This window comes from Hippoglossus stenolepis, chromosome 6, assembly GCF_022539355.2.
Source record: "Hippoglossus stenolepis isolate QCI-W04-F060 chromosome 6, HSTE1.2, whole genome shotgun sequence".
Classification (NCBI taxonomy): Eukaryota; Metazoa; Chordata; class Actinopteri; order Pleuronectiformes; family Pleuronectidae; genus Hippoglossus; species Hippoglossus stenolepis.
The window spans coordinates 7,631,146-7,649,805 of NC_061488.1; the positions used below are offsets into that span (position 1 = coordinate 7,631,146).

The 18,660-nt window shown below is 44.0% G+C and overlaps 1 protein-coding gene across 1 annotated transcript in view; it reads left to right on the plus strand.

Moving 5' to 3' along the window:
• The first annotated feature begins 7,435 nt into the window (after window positions 1-7,435).
• The window catches only part of LOC118110790 (cadherin-4), a 215,460-nt gene continuing 204,235 nt past the window's right edge, over window positions 7,436-18,660 (plus strand). The window contains exons 1-2 of the mRNA XM_035158856.2: window positions 7,436-7,905; window positions 9,104-9,215. Of these exons, the coding sequence (XP_035014747.2) occupies window positions 7,849-7,905; window positions 9,104-9,215 (169 nt within the window). The 5' untranslated portion in view covers window positions 7,436-7,848. The remainder of the gene's footprint in view (window positions 7,906-9,103; window positions 9,216-18,660) is intronic.

Genomic DNA, 18,660 nt, shown 5'->3' on the forward strand with positions numbered 1-18,660 from the left:
GTCCCTCCATCTCTGATCAAAGCGTCCTATCAGCCTTAGGGGCATCTCCACTGAGTGCCTCCCATAGCTGCTAAAAATTCTCCCTGCCTAGGAATCACTTTAACATCTCTCCTCTCGTAGCACCTCGTTTTTTTTTTTTTTTTCACAATTCACGGGACATAGCACATGCATCATGCCTGCCGCACATGAAAGCACCTGCACGGCTCCGTGCACCCACACTGACAACAATATCTGATTGGGTTTTCGTTAATGAGAGAGAAAGAGAACTGAGGATAGCTTGCAGTCGGTGGATCGGTCGGTCTCCTCAGTCCAGCTCCATTAAAGGTAGACATGTGATTGACAGATGCACGTGAAAAACCCCTCTACCATGCAGCATCTATTCATATCAGATGTCTTGTCTCATCTCTTTCTCCTGATGCACGTGGGACTGTGGTAGTTCAGGGCTTTGTGGGTTAACTTGACAATTCCATTTGTACAGTACATAAGAAAAACATTAGGACTTTGAAGCAGCACTTAAACACACCACATGATTTGCATGACTCATTTAAAAGATGAATAAGTCTGAATGGCACAATGCTGCATTCCCCTGACCATTCTCAGTGACGTGCCATGTGAATTTCACCCGCTGCTCCGCATTGTTCAGCTGACCACTTTGCAGCTGGCTTCGTGATGTCTGAATATCATAATCCATGCCATTGCTTAGCCAGCGGGGACATCCAGCTGCATTTTCTTTCCACTGCGTCTCCATCAGCGATGGGAAATCAAACAATAGTATTCTTTTTTTGCTCCAAGCTCACATTTCCCCCCCGATCCCCATCTGGGTCATTGTTTCCCAGCTGTCAACACTTCTTTGAATCCATCATCAACCATTGAGAGCCCTGCCTCCATGTGTCAACCGTGGGCAATGCCACAGGATACCAGGGGCAGGACCAGGAAACCCCAGCGGCCCCGTAACCCAGAAGGAAAGGATGGGATCATATCCTTGTCCTCCGTAAGAACACGTACCAGCCGTGTATGTCCAGCTTGTGACAAGAGAATCTCCATCTCTCAAGTAGCTTTTAAGACCCAGAGGAAGGTCCCTGGTGGCACATGAAGAGGGAATAATTTAACATCTTCTTTAGAGACTGGCACCAAACTCAGTGGGTTTTACTTTTTTACCCTTTGCACTTTTACCGGCTTTCTTTTCTCAGTGTAATTTGCATTAATGGCCTCAGAGTGGAGATCGAAAAGGTGAAACCTAAACTGCAACCAGATCAGTTCACCGACAGAGATCGAGAGAGAGAGATCCCTAATGATTTAATGTATGGGACAGCCCTGGCATCCCAGTGGCTAATGAAAGCATCATTATCAGGAGAGCCAGATGACTGGGCCCCTCAGAATATGCTAAGACAACTCAGAGCGATGCTGCCTGTCTCCCCTGCTTTCTTTAACTGCCATTAGACCCAGGCTGTCTGGCTGTTTACTGCTCCCCGGGCTTGAGTTTGTTTGAGTATTTTGAGCACAGTAATATAAGTTGACATAATGAAGCACCCTGTCCACAATGCAGTGGCAGGCCTCAATGGGAGTTCAGCAGATAGATGCTGTTTTGTGAGGAAATAAGGGCTCCCATTGCTCCCATCGCTCCCAGCTCCTAGAACCTCAGCTGACAGGTTATGATAACAGCATCGCATTTGTTTATGTTGGGCAGCTCCTGCTTTAAAAATCTGTTAGTCAAGAGTCCTGCTCACAAATATGTGTTTGTGCGTATGAATGGTCATTCAAATTAAAATGCTACCTTTAATACAAACCAACTTATGCATACTGGAAATATGGAATTCATTCTGCTCCTGCAGAAAATCCAGTACTATCAAACGGACAATAAACCTTTGAGCTGGAAATTATAGGTTGACATATAAATTCAAATTTAGATCAAACTGAGGCCAGGTTTTGGAGCAGGACGACTGTTAGAGCATATACATGTTTTAGAAATGTTTTCTTGAACTGTTACTAAAATACCCAGTTTGAAACAACGCTATTGAAACACATTATATCAACCTTAACAGTGATCTGTGTTCTGAAACTCTGCAAAAGACGAGGTGAAAAATGTGAACACCTGAACAACACTGGCAGAGTCTGAATCCATATCTAAATATTCTAGAGCTCTGTCTGTCTGACTGTCTGTATGCAGCTCGCATATATCCAGAACCGTTCATCTTGTCGACACCCAGCATGTGTATTGTTACAGGCCCAAGGAAGTGCGGTGTAGAATCTTTGTGTGTTTGGACACCCAATATGTTCAGTATTAATAAACCACCATCACTCTGTAGCAACGGAAGTGAGATTGACAATCATGACAACAGGTAGGTTCACAACAATGAGTCTGAACACCACGGCAGCCAATCCTCCGGTTTGAGGTTCCGAGTACTGAGCGAACAGCTCTTTGTGCAGCAGCGGCCTCCGGGTTCCTTAGACTGACTTCCACAGCTGGTCTTTACTTACCGTGACTCAGTCACTGCAGGTCACTTTTACAGTTTCAGAAAGGAAGCTGCAACCAGCATCACCACAGGGCAAACCAACAGCCCAATCCAAACAGATGTGCAGAACGGGCACTGCACTAAACTGCAGAGAAAGCAAATTAAGTCATTTTTGAAAGTGCCTATCGTGGTCTATGTGTGTGTGTGTGAATATGTGTATGTCAATGTGTATATTTATATATATAAGTTTTAATGTATATATATGCTAATCTTTATGTTAATTTTTCCAACTTAAATGCTCTCCAGCTGTGTGTAGCAACCCGTGCAGCACCGCCATTTGCTTTGTACACAGCACACTGAGGAATCCAGCTTTTTTTACTATGCAAATTGACTTTAAATTAATTTTATTTAGTAACTTACCAATGTGCACAAAGAAAAAACTCTCAAAACTTGTTTCCCAACCCCAGCATATGTTATATGTATTATTGTATAGGGACAAACTGAGCAGCGGACATTTAAAACATGTGATTGGTGAACGAGCTCAGGTTGAAGCAGAAACCTTAACGATGGCTGCATTACATGTACTGTAGCTGTGTCCAGGTCTCAGATAGTGTGTGTGCTGTCTTCTTAGGAGGCATAAACTGACCTGAGGTATCATTATTTCCAACTGTGATTTATCTGCAATGTCGAGTTTAAGTTTTAAATGTTTTAAATGTTTTGAGTCGTGAGTGTGGATTTGATGCAAACTCTCAGCATGGGCGGTTTTCTCTCTTGTCAAAGTCTGGACGGGGTTAAATTCTGTCACAGACAACAGGGGGACATAGACAACAGTCAGACTGGTGAGTAAGAAAGATGTGTGCGTCTGTAGTTATCCAGAAATGAAATGAAAATGTTGTCTTTCCTCATAGGAGTTCTTTTCCTGTTTCCTGTTAGCTTAGTCAAGGTGGATTCAAGAACATGAACAATTGTCCATCAGCGCTTAGGGAGGAACTCTTTTCCGAAAGCACAATAGTTTAGCAATGAAACCAATAAAGAACTTGAAAGACATTTCCCCCCCAAAACGGGAAGCACCATCAGTGACTAGAGGATATTCACTATCCCCAAGCAAATGACTCTAAAAGTTCCTCTGACTTCTGAAGTAAAGGCGCAGTAGTGCAGGGAAAATGTCTAAAAGCACTGGGAAATAATCTTTTATAGAGATAAATTTGGAACTTTTCTCCTTGAGCCATACACCACCTAACATCCTCTGCTGTTTCCTTTACCAAAGAACGCCACAAAGGGATACAGACGCACTTCAAACGACTCAAAGCAAGAGGAACATGTCTGTGTTAGTACCGGGAGGAGCTGTGCTGTAAAATCATCAGTCAATGATGATGCTGTTGGTGATTGTTTTTTTTAAAATACCAATGTACTTCTGGACTGAACTTTGAACAAAAACTGTCAAGTTATTATAATTTTTTTAAATACCTCCTGGAAAATTGCTAAAATTAAACGTAACATCTGCACTTCAGTTGAATCAAAACGAAAATTAGCATCAAGTTAGCATCAGCGTTCATTGATGGTATTCAAAGAGACGATGATAACCAGGGAATCATTTGCTCAGGTTTAGTATGATACCTTCAGCGGTCCTTACAAAGCCTCACACACAAAACACAGCTACAAGAAAAACAAAAACTAATTTGCTCTGTAATATCTTTGCCGTGTTTTATTTGATCAACAAGAATATGCACTTTTAAAATAGTTTTTTTTTTAAAATGACACTGTATTTTATTTAATCAGCATAATCAACTTAGTGTTAATACCCTCCTGCTTTCCAGGGAAATCGTGATGTATTAAAACAAAGAAGGTAACAACAAGGGAAGCTGAACCTTGAAATTTACATACAAAATTACCATTTTTCTACATCCTGTACGTAAGAATATCAATGAAATTTAAAGAAATGAAAAAGCGTTTCATAAAGTCTAAAAGGATTGTGCCCCTATGCTTAAATATTCAAATGTGTCACAGTCTCTAACACGGCACAGTGTCCTCAGGAATTAGGTCATAGTGAGCACTTCTGCAGCCGACAATTTACAACCCATACATGCTCGATGTGTGCAGCCTCTCTGGTTTACGAGAGCGATGGCAGTGTTTGAAAAGTCTCTCTGTATTCAGCTCTCATTCCTTTTGTAGCTTGGAACTGAATCTCTGTGGTTTGGAGTCTTTACTTCTCTCCCTCCCTTTTAGTTTGCTCTCCTCTTTGTACTGTCTGACACCAGTTTTATTTTCACTGGTAACCAGTTGCTTTACAACGGCATCAGAGCTTCTGCTAATGCAAACTGCACCGTGCCTGCTGTTTTCTGCTCTCCGCCGGCGAACCAGCAGGAGCCTTTTAATTGTCAAGCAGCTATAGGAAAAGCCATGTAGTATAGTAGCTTGTTGGAAGTGTTGGTCTTCAATAGAAAAAGGGGTCCACACAACAGGGATATACTGTGGCCTGCTTCATGTGATTTGTTTTAAATATTGCAGGAGAATGTACAAGGAGTATAACAGCGGCAGTGAGTTGGAGGGAGAGATGCAAGCGACAGGCTGGACTGTGTGTGTGAATCAGCACATCGCCACCGAACCTTCAAGGTAAACAACGCCTTTCAGCTGCTGTCATCTGTGTGGTCACTGTGTGAATATCCACACATGTGCTAAAAAAAACCGTCAAAACACTGTTACCACCTTTAAAAAAACATGATGTCACTCTCTCCCCGTTCGCAGTCACACCTTATTTGCCATTATCACAAACTTTTTCATGTGTATTTCATTAAAACAAAAAAAACAAATCAACAGAAAAAATGTCCACAAATCTTGGTGGAAGGATTCGGTGGTCGGGGAAAAACACCCATTACATTTTAGTGCCAATCCTTGGAGGGTGGATCTGAGGAATTCTTTTCACATTCTTTAACTTTGAGATTTTAACATTTCCTTAGCTGAGAGTAATACAGGGATCTTGATGAATAATAATCAGGCATGTTTAGGCTATATATAGATATACATACATATAGTATGTTTATAGATGTGTGATATTTGGTGCAGCTTGATGTAAGGAGACTGATGGGCCTTGGAAGAGGTATGAACTCTAATGAGTGTCATTCTAGCTGCTAATCGCATTGTATTTGGTACGAAATAAACCAAAAGTAATTTGGATAGACAACAAAGCAAATTATTATCATGTAAAATTGACTCGTAAGAACACTTTGCAGAGAGATTCTGATATCGCCACACACTGAATCCAACTGTGGGACACACACACACACACACACACACACACACACACACACACACACACACACACACACACACACACACACACACACACACACACACACACACACACACACACACACACACACACACACACCACCCAGAGCGAGCGTGACAAAGAGAGACCCCACCAGTCACAGCATTTAGCAGAACAAAACCACCACCATGTCACAGGGGCCATCAGGAATAAAAAGGGACTTTGGTTGGGAGTGCTGGAGCTGATCCTTGGGGCCGAGGGATTGGGATGAGAGAGGTGGTAAAACGCCTGCATGTCACACAGAGGAAATTGGCTGAGCAGCCACCCACTAATGCAGAGTCATATTTTTTGATAGGATTAGAGCCCACTGGCTCACTAAGCAGACACAAAGACCGCTCTGCCTATCAGAAACAGCCAAATATAAAGATCATTAGTAGTTAAGAAAGGCCAGATAGATGGCAAACCTCCATATTATGCAGTTTTATGTACAGGGACATGTTTTATGGAGCCACAAGACAATGTGCAGGGACATAAACTGCTGATGGTAACAGGTATTATTGAACCACATAGTAAAGATACAGGGTAATACTTGGATGTGGCATTGTCAATCCTTTGACAGAAGATTCTTTGGAGTTCAAAGAGGACTAAGTTCAGCTTTTGTGAAACATTTGGATTCACACTGAAAAGCTTTTGAATTGACCCGTGCTCAGCTTTTCTTTTGATGAAAATTCTCTTTTATATTCTCAGTCTCAGAGACAATGTTGGATTTGTTGAAAAAAGGTAAAAGGGGCATTTGGTGAGTTCATCAACGGAGAGTCAGCGTGGCACGCTATTAATCTCTGCAAAATGAAAACGCACTCGGTTAGTTAATGTCATAAATAAAACAAAGATGATCAAATACCGCGCGCGGGGCCTATCAATCCCGTCAAAACACACTTGAGTCACCATCCATGTCTGTATTCATGAGCGTCTTTGTCATTGACTCTGTCTGACTCTCTGTCAAATGGATTCCTGCACGGTTTCAGTCAGTGTGGCAGACTGTGGTGGTTCAGATTGTGGTCCTCACGTCACAATATCACAGAAAATCAATTATTCAAAAGTGCATCCATTACTTCATGCCCCAAAGATTCGCTAATGGCATTTCATCGCTCAGACTCATCTTTTTTTTTTTTTAAACATTGGATGTGACGAAAAATGTAAACATTTAAAAAACGACGCTCAGGATTGAGTTGAATCACATCATAAAAACAGCGATTAATGTCGTGTACGTGTTTTTTTATTGGCGTGTTGAGTCTGTCACATCGGCCTGGTTGTCGGGAGACTGAAGGTCGAGAAGCCGTCGACATGATGAGACACTTTAATGACTTTTTATAGAATCAATTAACTTCGCTCATAGTGATTAAGATGGAGCACATAAAAGGGGAGGGGCCACAGCATGCTTAAGTTATTTTTGAACACTTGCTGATCAGCTGCAGGTCACATGATCCTCACTGCGTAAATGTAGACTTAAGAGTTTTTACGCGATGCTAATGGAATGGAAACATTAAAGATTTATTTAAACCTTAATGAAAATGCATTAAGCCCAAGTGTGCACAGTTCAGGTGCTGGAGCTTGATGGTTGTGAACCAGTGGTGGAGGTTCCAGGGCTAATGGTTCGTGTGCTCGCCATGTTCCTTTGCGCATTAAAGACCAAACAACAAAACCTGCGTAAAACCCCTGCAGGTCGCAGCATGAGGCGCGCACATCGGGCTCGTGTGTGTGAGAGGAGAGAACCGAGCTCGTCTCATCCGAGGCTCTAACGAGTGTTTCTTTAAGTGCGTGTGGGGAGTTTTCCTGCACGGGGGTGAGAGGAGGGGTTGGAGAGTGACGCTGGCTGCGCCTTGGTGCCGAGCGGAGCGCTCACCTGCGGATGAGAGAGCCGGGGAAACTCGGGGCAGAGCTGCAGCACAACGCACGGAGCGCGAGCACGGGGGACGTAACAGGAGAGTCTGACCGAGGAGAGAACAGGGGGACGTAAGAGCAGCAGCAGCAGCACCGGAGGAGAAGAATTTACGAACCGACCCCTTCTTTTTTTCCTTCTGGTTCCTCGTCCAGCACGCAGCCCCTGACGCGCGTATCCCCGCCACCATGAGAGCTGACTTCGCTCTGGTCCTGACCGCGGCGCTTCTCCTGGACACGTTCTGGGTGAGATTTCTCCTTCTTCTCCTTCCTCTCCTCGCACATGTGATTTGCGGATGAGTTGTGAGAGCAGGCGGCGAGACGCAGCGTCTCTCCGAGGCGCAGGGTTTGGATGAAAGCTTTTGGATAAAGTCGTGTACAGTCGGATGGAGTCCAGCGTCGGTCCCGCTGCAGCAGCAGCAGCAGCACAGCGTCGGTTGTTATTTCCCCATCAAGTCCCGCTAATTGGTCCCCTAATGAATTTCTGTGTGTGTGAGAGAAAGAGGGGGAAAAAGTAAAAGGAACCATCGTCGTCCTCTGTGATCCTGATCGGAGCTTCTCTCCGGATCGCTGCGGGTTCTCGGGGCTGCGACAAGTTAAGAGATGTTGCACAATTCAATCGCCGATGGTGATGCCTGCAACTAACTCCTGCTCATTTCCACCAGTGCATCATTTTCTAAAGCTTCCCTACAGCCAGCAATAAGTTAAAAATTGAAGTTGTAAGGTGCTTTTCAACAATTCTCCGTATCATTTAAGCGATAAGAGCAGAATGAAGTCGGCGCCTGTGGGCTGCCTCTAACGGTGGGTGCACCGAGGAGCTCTGCATCTTTCTCTCTGCTCTCCTCACTCAAACCATGGAGCTCATATACATTTAGGAAACATGACAGATACTTTGGCGCTGCGTTATTCCTCCTTCAAGAGGAGAGGAACTGCTGCATTTTACTCCTTCATGCACACACACACACCAGCCTTTCCCCTGCACTGGTGTGTGTGTGTGTGTGTGTGTGTGTGTGTGTGTGTGTGTGTGTGTGTGTGTGTGTGTAATGTAACACTAAATGTTGGGTGCAAAGTTTTTTCTGCAGTTTGTTTGCAGGGTCCTTTTGTGCTGGTGTGAGACCGACAGTCAGAAAATGAGAAAATGCTGCTGCGTTCATGCAATTTTCTTTGTTTTACTTTGTGTTTCGCTTAATCCTCAGGGCAATACCTATTTCATCTGGCTGCTTTAATGGAGCGTGTGTTACACAGCACATTTTATCCGAGACATTAGAGTGTATGAGTATTATGTGCGTACCCAGGGCCATATTTGATAAACTTGTTGAATATATTTCTGCTAACTGCTGTTATATATGCTGCCTTTCTTCGTGGGTTCAGGGCTAAAGAGAAGCAAGAGATCAATGAAATCCATGTTTATCGATGACTCACATTGTATTCTCTTTTCTTCCAGAGGAATAATGCGGAGCGTGCTCTCAAAGGTCCCTGCCGACCTGGCTTCTCGCAGAGCTTCTACTCTGTGCTGATTTCAAGGGATGTACTGCAAGGCCAGGGCATACTCAAAGGTAAGACCTTTAATTGGCGAGTCAGTTCTTTCTCATTTTGTCAAGACGATCTACAGTGTACATCCAAGAGCTCTCTCTCTCTCTCTCTCTCTCTCTCTCTCTCTCTCTCCCTCTCTCCCTCTCCCTTTATCTCTCTCTGCTAAGGCCTGTAAAAGGAAAAATATAACTGGTGGCGTGTTTTTCTCTCTGCCGGGTCATGTTGTCTTCAGGTTATTGAAGTCGCTTTTATACGTATGGAAAATTGACGTAAATTCAGTAACTTGATCAGGATCAACTCGGTGCTGTAAAAGTCAGAACCTCGGTCTGTTGTTGTTGTCCTCTGGCAACACGGATCACTCCAGAAATGTATTTATTTTTAACCAACCTCCTCAACATTACTGTTATTATCACCGTCTTCATTACTACACGCTCGCACCACAACGTCTTATCCAGTTTTATTTGCGATGCTCCAATTACACAGTGAGCCAACCAAGTTTTAGGGCCCGATAGTGCAGGAAATGGAATCGACATCCTGTGTCTAATCTGGCACTGCTCCTGCCAATGTGGGCTAATTGCAATTCTCTATTGATCCCCATGTTTTTTTTTTTTTTCCTCTCATAGCTTAGCTAAGCTGTATTGTTTTGCTGCGGGCGCACAATAGCTCTTTTGTGGGTCGACTGTGTCTTCGGCAGCTGCACAGTATATATTTCTCACTCTCCTTAGCCATGAGAGACACTCGCGTGGATACGGCTGTCTAGACGTTCTTTCTTAAGTGTGTGTGTGGACACAGGCTAACGTGCACAGACACAGGCATTTTAGAATATTGATGTACAGCACAACTGTGTACAGCACATTTTTTTGGGGGGTTGTTTTCTTTCTCATGTCTCCATGTGTGTTCTTGCTGGAGTAATGAATATGTCTGAACGAAGGAATCGGTTTGATTTGACTGTCTCATTAACTTAAGTGTATTAAAGCCTGACTGGAAATGGGACATTGTCGCTGGTGGTGAGCTTGTTCTGTGTGTGTGTGTGTGTGTGTGGTAGTTATGTCTTCAGCCCAGCAGGGGGTGTCAACACAATCACAAACAATCCCAGAATGAGCCATCACTGCTGCACAGGAGCCATTTATTTCACAGAGCATTATTTATCTGGTTTGGTTTCAGGGAGATGAAATTGTCTCAGTGCCTCAGTTCTGACATAAACTAATCTTTAGTGGTCTAGCAGGGTTGTTTTCACCGTTACCAATTCAATTTACCTCCAACAATCAATGCATTTGTGTGATTTGGCTGCACACTTTGTTCTTTTATAGTTGTTTAGAAGAAGCCACTGTGAAGTCAGATGCATTATCACAGCAAATAAACCACGATCGACTCACGCAACATAAATTCATTGACGTTATTCCCTTGAATCACATCTTGAGCATGTGCTTCAACATTCATCATTTGTTTTTTCTTGAGGGAGGATCCTGCGAAAGTAAGGTGCTCGTCTTTTTGCCTTGACACACTCACAGCTGCAGTGTCGTCTTCACGTGCATCTGAGAGCACAGCTGTGGAGCACGCACACACACACACACACACACACACACACACACACACACACACACACACACACACACACAAGCATAGTATGTGACTTCCAGGGCTCAGGCAGTTGATTTATAGTTGGTAAGGGTATCACTGGAGGGAGGCAGGAAGCGACTCTGGAAGGGCTTTAATAATAACATTGTTTAACCCAAAACCGTCAGATGGGGGCAGGAGTAATGACACCCACTCATGCACAGAAAACTCATGCATGTACACACTCGCACGTGTACACACATACACACATGCACACACACACACACACACGAACATATACTGTATATATTCATGTTATCCATCAGGGGAATAATGGGAAGGACAGAACTAGGACCATGGCCATGATGAGGAAGATGCCGGGGTCTAGACAGGAGGTCGTTGGGGAGGAGGAGGGCGTAGCAGTTCACATTTTATCATTTTGAGTCACTGGGAAGTACCAAATTACAGAAAGTGAAAAAGCCCTGTGTGGTTATTGAAACCGCCACAGCAAATATGACTAAACCAAAGCTGAGAAGAAAACCACAGTTAAATCTTTGCCACATAGAAGCAGCAGCTGCTTTTTTTTTTTTTGTGCAGTTTATTGTTCCCATTTCATTATTGTAAAAAAATTAAGAGCTCAACAAAAACAGCTTTTTGTGGTTTCATTATTTCTCTGTTATGTTTTTTGTCATTTTTCCGTCTGACGATGAGTCATCTCCATTTTCCCACTATTTAGTTTTTTAATAATCTTCTTTTAATTAGCTGTTAAACTAATTTAGATCACTTCCTGAAAAGAAAATCTGGGAGTTTTGACCAACTTAGCGTTTTCATTGTTAAACATTAAGTACTACACATTACATTGTTCCTGCTGGGAGAATTGATTAGCTCTCTATGTATCCAGAAAACCAGTTACCAGAGTTAATGGCTGAAAAACACATAAAAATGGGACACTGCTGCTTTTTGATGGTGCAACATGAGCCTGAACTGTAAGCAGGACTTTTGATTACTTCAAATTTTGCCTTGCATATTTTACAGAACCGCATTGGATGAGATTGTGGTGTCTGAGATTTTGTGTGCGTGCGTGCGTGCGTGCGAGAGCTAAGGATGCCTGCTGCCTGTTATGCTTGGTTTTTATTAGAGCTATGACAGGTTACCACTTACACACTCAGGACACCATTAGAGGTCAAGCTTCACTGGGCCTGTTATCACTACACACACACATGCACACAAAAGAATAAAACTGTTTTATCCTCTTTTTTAGGTTTCCTGTTCAGTTATTGTTCGTTTCAGCCATGAAGAAAAATACAGTCGGACTCGTCCCCAATTTAAAGTTTTGATAACCGCATCAACAATTGATGCCGTCATGATGTTTGGAAGGTTTTTGAATCCCGCAGACGAGGGAGCGTGAGTTGGACTCGCACAGATAAACAGAGCCGACAAACGTACCATCGTCCCATGTGTCCCTGCTTCCCTCTCCTGATTCTGTTCCTGGTAATGAAAGCCAGGGAGGCTGCTGGTTTCCGCTCAGCGAGCCCACTTTGCTGACCTTGTACTTTGTTTTGGTTACTGGTGGTTTCGGGCTGCCCCCTCACTTGCCGCATGTGTGACTGTGGTTGTGCTGGTTTTCTGTGTGTGAGAGAGAAACAGAGGAAGGGGAATTGAAAGACGGGTCTGAGGAGTTCTGGTGTTTTCTTGGACATGTCAGTGCCTGGGAGACTGTATGGGAATGCACATGTTAACAGTGTAGCTTCTCAGAGGGGAAATGGAAATTTTCTCTGTGGTCGTTACTTTGTTTTTAGAATTTCCAGAAAAGGAGTGTACTCCTTCAGCACCTCATCAGGCACCGTGCATGTCCTGAATCTCTGTATCAGATCTGTCCTCAGCCCTCTTGCTCCGGCTCTGGACTGCTATTGTGTTTCAGAAATTTCCTCGTGCACTTTAAGCACTTGTTCAGTCTCTCTATAACCTTTGTAAACCTAATATATAAAAAAACTATACCTCCTCCTCCCACACATGCACATACACCAAATGCCTTTTGCAGTGTCTTTATTTGCTGCCATGCAGTTGGCATTTAAATGTAAGCCTTGTATCTCTGACCCAGATCCCTTCTCTCTCTATTCAGTGGCACCTTGTCTCCATCTCATTCAGAGCATATTCTGGCTGTTGCCCACTCCGGGGATAACCAGAAACCATGAGGAATGGATACGAGGGCTTTGCATTCTGAATAAAACAAATTGTTCGGAGCTGTAATTTTCTCCGGGATAATATTTCCCAAAAAATCTCTTCCGGCGGGCATCCAGACGGCCCCGTGTGATGAGCCTCTCTTGCTGTGGTTGGTTGAAGCTTCCCTGTTATAGGCTTTAGGGGGATGTTTCCCCTTCAGAATCCTATAGCTGAGCTGTTATTTAGCTGCAGGCTTTGTATTCCGAACATCATCTTCATCATCCAAACTTAGAACTTAGAAGTTGATAGCAGTCGACAGCCGGTATCAATTTTTACCCCCATTTTATTGAACGTTCATACGAAACAGCATGGATCAATCACACAAGCCTGAAAAGATCCTCCGCCTTTGGTTTTACTAACACATGGAGATTGAGTTGACACACACACACTCACTCACTCACTCACACACACACACACACACCCCAGTGCCAGTGATGTGGGGACAGAAGTCCGCTTCGAAGGGGTGACTCACAGGAGCCTGAATAAAAGATGCCATTTCCTTTAACGTGCTCTATAGGGATGGACAATACATTGGTTTTCTCCTCGTCTTCACCCTCAAACAGAATTAGATTGTTTTGATTTCCTGTTTACCTTTTCGCCCAAAATCTCATGACACACAGCCTGCAGTGTTATCTGGGCTGGTAGCAGACAGGCGTCCTCACGGAGATTAGCTGGAATACAGCCTCCTTTGCTTCTTTTTTGTTTCAGCCTAAATCATGCCCTCTGTTTTCGCTTTGTTTTTATTAGTTTTGGATCATGATGTTTTACTTTGCTTTAAATCGGTTGCAAAGACCTGTCTTCCCCTCACTGTTGCTTTGTGTCTGCTGCACCCTCCTCTCACATTACAATCTAATCTCTGTCATAATGCAGAATAACAACACAAATCCTTATTCTCTCTTCGCCATCTGTTTGAACCATTACACGGTTTTGTGGCTAATTCTTGTGAGGATATTCAGTCACGGAGACGGGAACAGACACATCCCTTTGCCATGGTTATTAAATTGAGAAACGCACGGGGACGACATTTGTTGGATGTGTAGTGAAGCGGTGGCGACAGACGTACAGACGGACTGAGGTGCTCGTTTATGCGCTTCGGGCCAGAGCGTAATCTGACCCCTGGGAGCTGTTACAAATAGCCAGTTGACACATATTTACTTTATGCGTAACCTCAGACCTGATGTGTGTGTAATAGTTTAAAGAAATTGAGTGCAGATTTTCCAGTGAGGCTCATATAGATGATTTAGCCTCATGGTGGAGGCTTTCCTTCTCTGTTCGGGCCCAGACGTGAGTGCTTTATGAGCTCGACAGTGGGGGCAGGCGTTGCACCTGCAGGAGTCTCTTTGTGTTTAATACTGGGAACACATGTCGTGGAACAGTTACGTGCTTTTAGTGTGCCTGGTGTGTGTGTGTGTGTGTGTGTGTTTTTGCGGTTGAACACACTGTGCCCACTGAGGTCGTTGTCCAGTGCATTGTGGGTATCCTCCAGCTTTTATCAAGCTGGTCATTAGACAGGCAAGCTGGAGAGGATGAGAAAAGAAAGAAAGCAGGTGGAGGCCATTATACTTTAATGAGATTTTTGACATCTTCTCCCCTTTTTGTTTGGGGAGGAGGGACAGCGGAGACAGGGAGGGAGGGCAGAGGAATGTGGATGAAGGGGAAAAAAAATATGGGGGTGACTTCCTGCAGATTGAGTTACCCTGCGGTGTGTGTGTGTGTGTGTGAACTCTGTATCCTTGTCATCTGCTTGGTACATTAAGAGCCCTCCTACCTCGGTATGATGCCCAATCTGGGGTCCTGCAGGACCAAGGTTATGGCCCTCCTGAAGACATTCAAGCCGTTTAAATACTTTGCTCGGACTCCAGCTCTTTAATGCACAGATGGTCTGTGAAGGCTGTAAAATGACAAGGGGCCACTAGTAGCTTTCTCTCCCTCTCTCTCTCCTCTCCCTCTCTTTCTCTCTTACACACACACATGCACATTTGTGTGTGAGGTTAAGAAGGGTTTTCTTTGTCGGTAGTGTCAGATTAAGGCTCTAGAGCAGCTGTTGTAAGGTGTCCCCGCTGTCTTTGGTGAAATAGTTTGTTAGGAGGAACAAGAATGATGCAAGACGCCCCCAGAGCTGCTCTTTTACTGGGATGTGGCAGACGGGGGATTAGACCAGCAGGATGGCTATAAGCCTACAAGGCTGTTTTCTTTTTACTCGAGAGTCACACACTGACCATGTCCTTCAGCTGGGCTACTGTCGGAGGGAGGGAGGGAGACACTTTCCTCTCAGGCAAGGAGAGGAAATATAAGATCAAGTTCTGCATGCGTACTAAAAGAGGTAGCACATTATCATTTATGGTGCTTTTATCTACATACCTAACCCTATCTGAATAGTTTTACTGTACACAATAATGCAAACCCATGCATATGCAAAGAACAAACAGCAAACCCATTATGGCTCTCTAATAAAACTGGAATCCAGATTTCCTTGCTGCTCCAGTATACTGTAGCTTGGGCCCGGGTCCAAACACTGTGGTGTCCTCTCCCTGCCCACTCACTCCTTACTCCTCCCCCGCCTCTTATTTGTCTATGGCAGCATTTTAATTACAGCCTAATTGATTCAGTTAGAGATGGAGCCACTGTGAAGGCAACCGTTAAAGTGATGATTCAGCTATCGGGGCTCCATCACTTTCCATTTTCTCCGCGCGCTGCGATAAACATACACTGGCAGCGGTGGTGGTGACAGGGACACGGGGGTGACACCATTATGCAGTGGGAAAAAGTCTTTTGTTGCATTGTTTCAACTTTCAAATTCTATTACCATTTTTTCAAGCACTGGGTGTATTAAAAATGCAGGAGATGAGTTTGGATAATTCTCCCTTTTTCCTCAAAAATCTGTAACCTAAAGTGTTCCGTGTAATAAGACGAAATCAAAGAGAAGTGGCCTGAAAGCTCTTTCGCAGCCATTGTTGAGAAAACTCCTCTTACGAGTGATTAAAAAAAAAAAAGAAAAAAAAGGATATGCAAAATGGCTCATTGTTCTCACCTCTAACTCGGCTCTCTATTATCTGTCCACGCCGCCTAGTTTTACCAAACTGAGATGGGATCGTTATTGTTAATTAAAGAGACTTCTGTCCATTTCTCCCAGTGTTCTTATCAACCAGCAGAAGTGTATGATCTTTCTGAGAATGTGGGCATGACAAATCCATGAGCATTACAGCCTCATATGCTATTCCCTTTGCTTGAAGATCCCTCGTCTTTGTTAAGGGAGGATGAAACGGACGATGGAAGCCCTCAGAAGACATGGCTGTCTGGTAATCACTAATTGTGTCCTGAACTCCCTGTGAATGTTCCCCATTAAGTTCTTAAGTTCAGCACACAGGCGAATCATTGCCTCGGAACAAGGAGGCCGTGCAGCAACACAGGGGACGGAGGGAGAAAGGGGTGGTGGAGTCGGGGGTCGACAAACAGAGTGCCAGTATTGTTAATTAATCAGAAGACAATGATGAGTCCCTCTGCGTCTGGGCCGACGCTATTCAACAGGCTAAAAGCTAATAAGGGGCTAACAAAGGAGCTTTCAGAGGAGCTTTGCAAACAGCGTCTGATGATTCATGTCAAGATAGATGTTGGCTTTTTGACGGACCTGATTGATTTCCCCAAAGGGGAGATCTCCATATCTCCCTGTGGTTTGAGACCGTGAGCCGGCTAGTTAGGCGCTGCTCTCGTCTGACGTTGTGGTTGAATGTTAAATTATTGCTCAAGGACACTCTGGTCGGTTTGGTTGCAGCGCAAATTAAGAGGTAACCTTCAAAATGCAATGTTAGAACTTATTTTTTCCTATTTGCCTATTTTCCTATTTGCCAAATATTGCTTAAAAATGTCCTAAACATCTCCATTATGTTTTTGACTTTGGTTTTTCAGATATTGAAAAACTCCTTAATGTGTTGACCTTAAATTTAAAACAGATGCAAGCAACAAATCCTCACATTTTAGAAGCTTGAAACACTTTGATATTTGGCACAAAATATGAATATATTATCAAAACTATAGTCCATTAACTTTTTAATTGACAGCAGAGTACTTGCTGTTGTAGTATTTTTATTAAGTGTCATGGCAGTGAAGAAATGTATAGAAGATCAAAATAGATTGTGCAAAGTTAACCTGAACTCATCCTTCAATGCTTAGATGTTATACATTAATGTGAACATGTCTCTATGTATGTGTCAGAGCAGGCAACTATCCTGCAGCAGCTTGTGGTATTGTTTGGTGCATACGGTACTGTTAAAAAGTATCTGTTCTCATTGAATCCCTTTCCACAGTATAACTATGCTTTTGCTGTTATTCTATACAACTTGGAGTCACAAGCTAAATGCTGTAAATCGGTACATGGCAGTGCAACGTGTCTCTGCTTGTAAGGCTACAAAAGGCCTTGTAATACGATTGGTGGAACTCCATGACTAAATGTATGCTAGTGAACCAGCCATTTCAAGCCTTGGGACCAACACGCTTTTAAAAGCACACTGGTCAGAATCCTTTCTTCTTCCTCTCCCCATCTGTCTATTGTCTTTTTCAGCACATCAGAGGAGGCGGCGTGGAGCAAGGGTAATGAAAGGCCCCGCTTTCCTCCTCTGGGCCTGGGAGAATGTAGAGAAGCAGATAAGTTGTGTAGCTCTGAGTCTGAGAATGATCAAAAACAAAGTGAATCCTGTGGCCGCATTGGGAACGAGCTCCAGTGAGGGAGGGATGAGGAGGGAGGAGAGACAAGAGACAGAGGAGGAGGAGGAGGAGGAGGAGGAGGAGGAGGAGAATGGCTGGAGGAGCAAAAGGGAAAGGCACTGTTTGCTCATCTCTGAGGTAAAATAAAAAGAGGATGAGGAGCTGCAGACAGGTTGGCAAGCAACAGACACTTTCACTGTGCCAGGACAGAAAGATGGGTTCACTCTGTACCTTTCATGGGTCCATGAAGTATGCAGCAGAGTGTTGGTGGTCTTGCATGATGATTGGCATATTGTTTGCCTCAGTGTTCAGTGGAGATAATGAATGTTTTATTGCCCTCCTATGAACTGGGGCTTGGGCTAAGGTTAGTCACACACAATCGAATGACGCAGACGCATCGACTGTCCCCAGAGGCAGGAAGCAATGCCCAGGTCGGGGGGGGGCTGGTGGGCGTAGGTGATTATCCTAAATACAGAAATGAAAGGATTACAACGCGAAGGTGTAATCCAGCTGTCAATCCCACACCTCATTAGCAAACACCGGTTTTCAGAAAGCTGGGAAAATTAGAAAGGGAGAAGAAGGGTTGAAGAGGGAACGAGGGTCGAAAGATATAGATTGTTGTAGAGGGAGGAGAGATGCAGCCAAGTAAAGGGGGGGAATGATGAGAATATGAGGGAGTGGGAGGAAGAAGAAACCAAAGTAGGGGGGGTTGGGGGGGTTTAGGGGGCAACGGCTTCGCTATTCTGCTCAGGGAGCTCTGCGGAGAGTTTTTATTAAGCTTTCATCTGCCTTTCCTCTCCTCCTTTACCTCTCTCTGCCTCTCCAGCCCAGCAGCACTAACAAAAGTAGATGCAGGGGATCTCGAGCCATGTCAGTCACGTCCCAAACCCACAGTTCTGTTGAAATTCCCAGATTAATTAAGAACAGTGATTTGTTAATTTAATTGTAGGTGTTTGCTCGCTTGCTTTTTTTTCCTTCTTTTTTCTT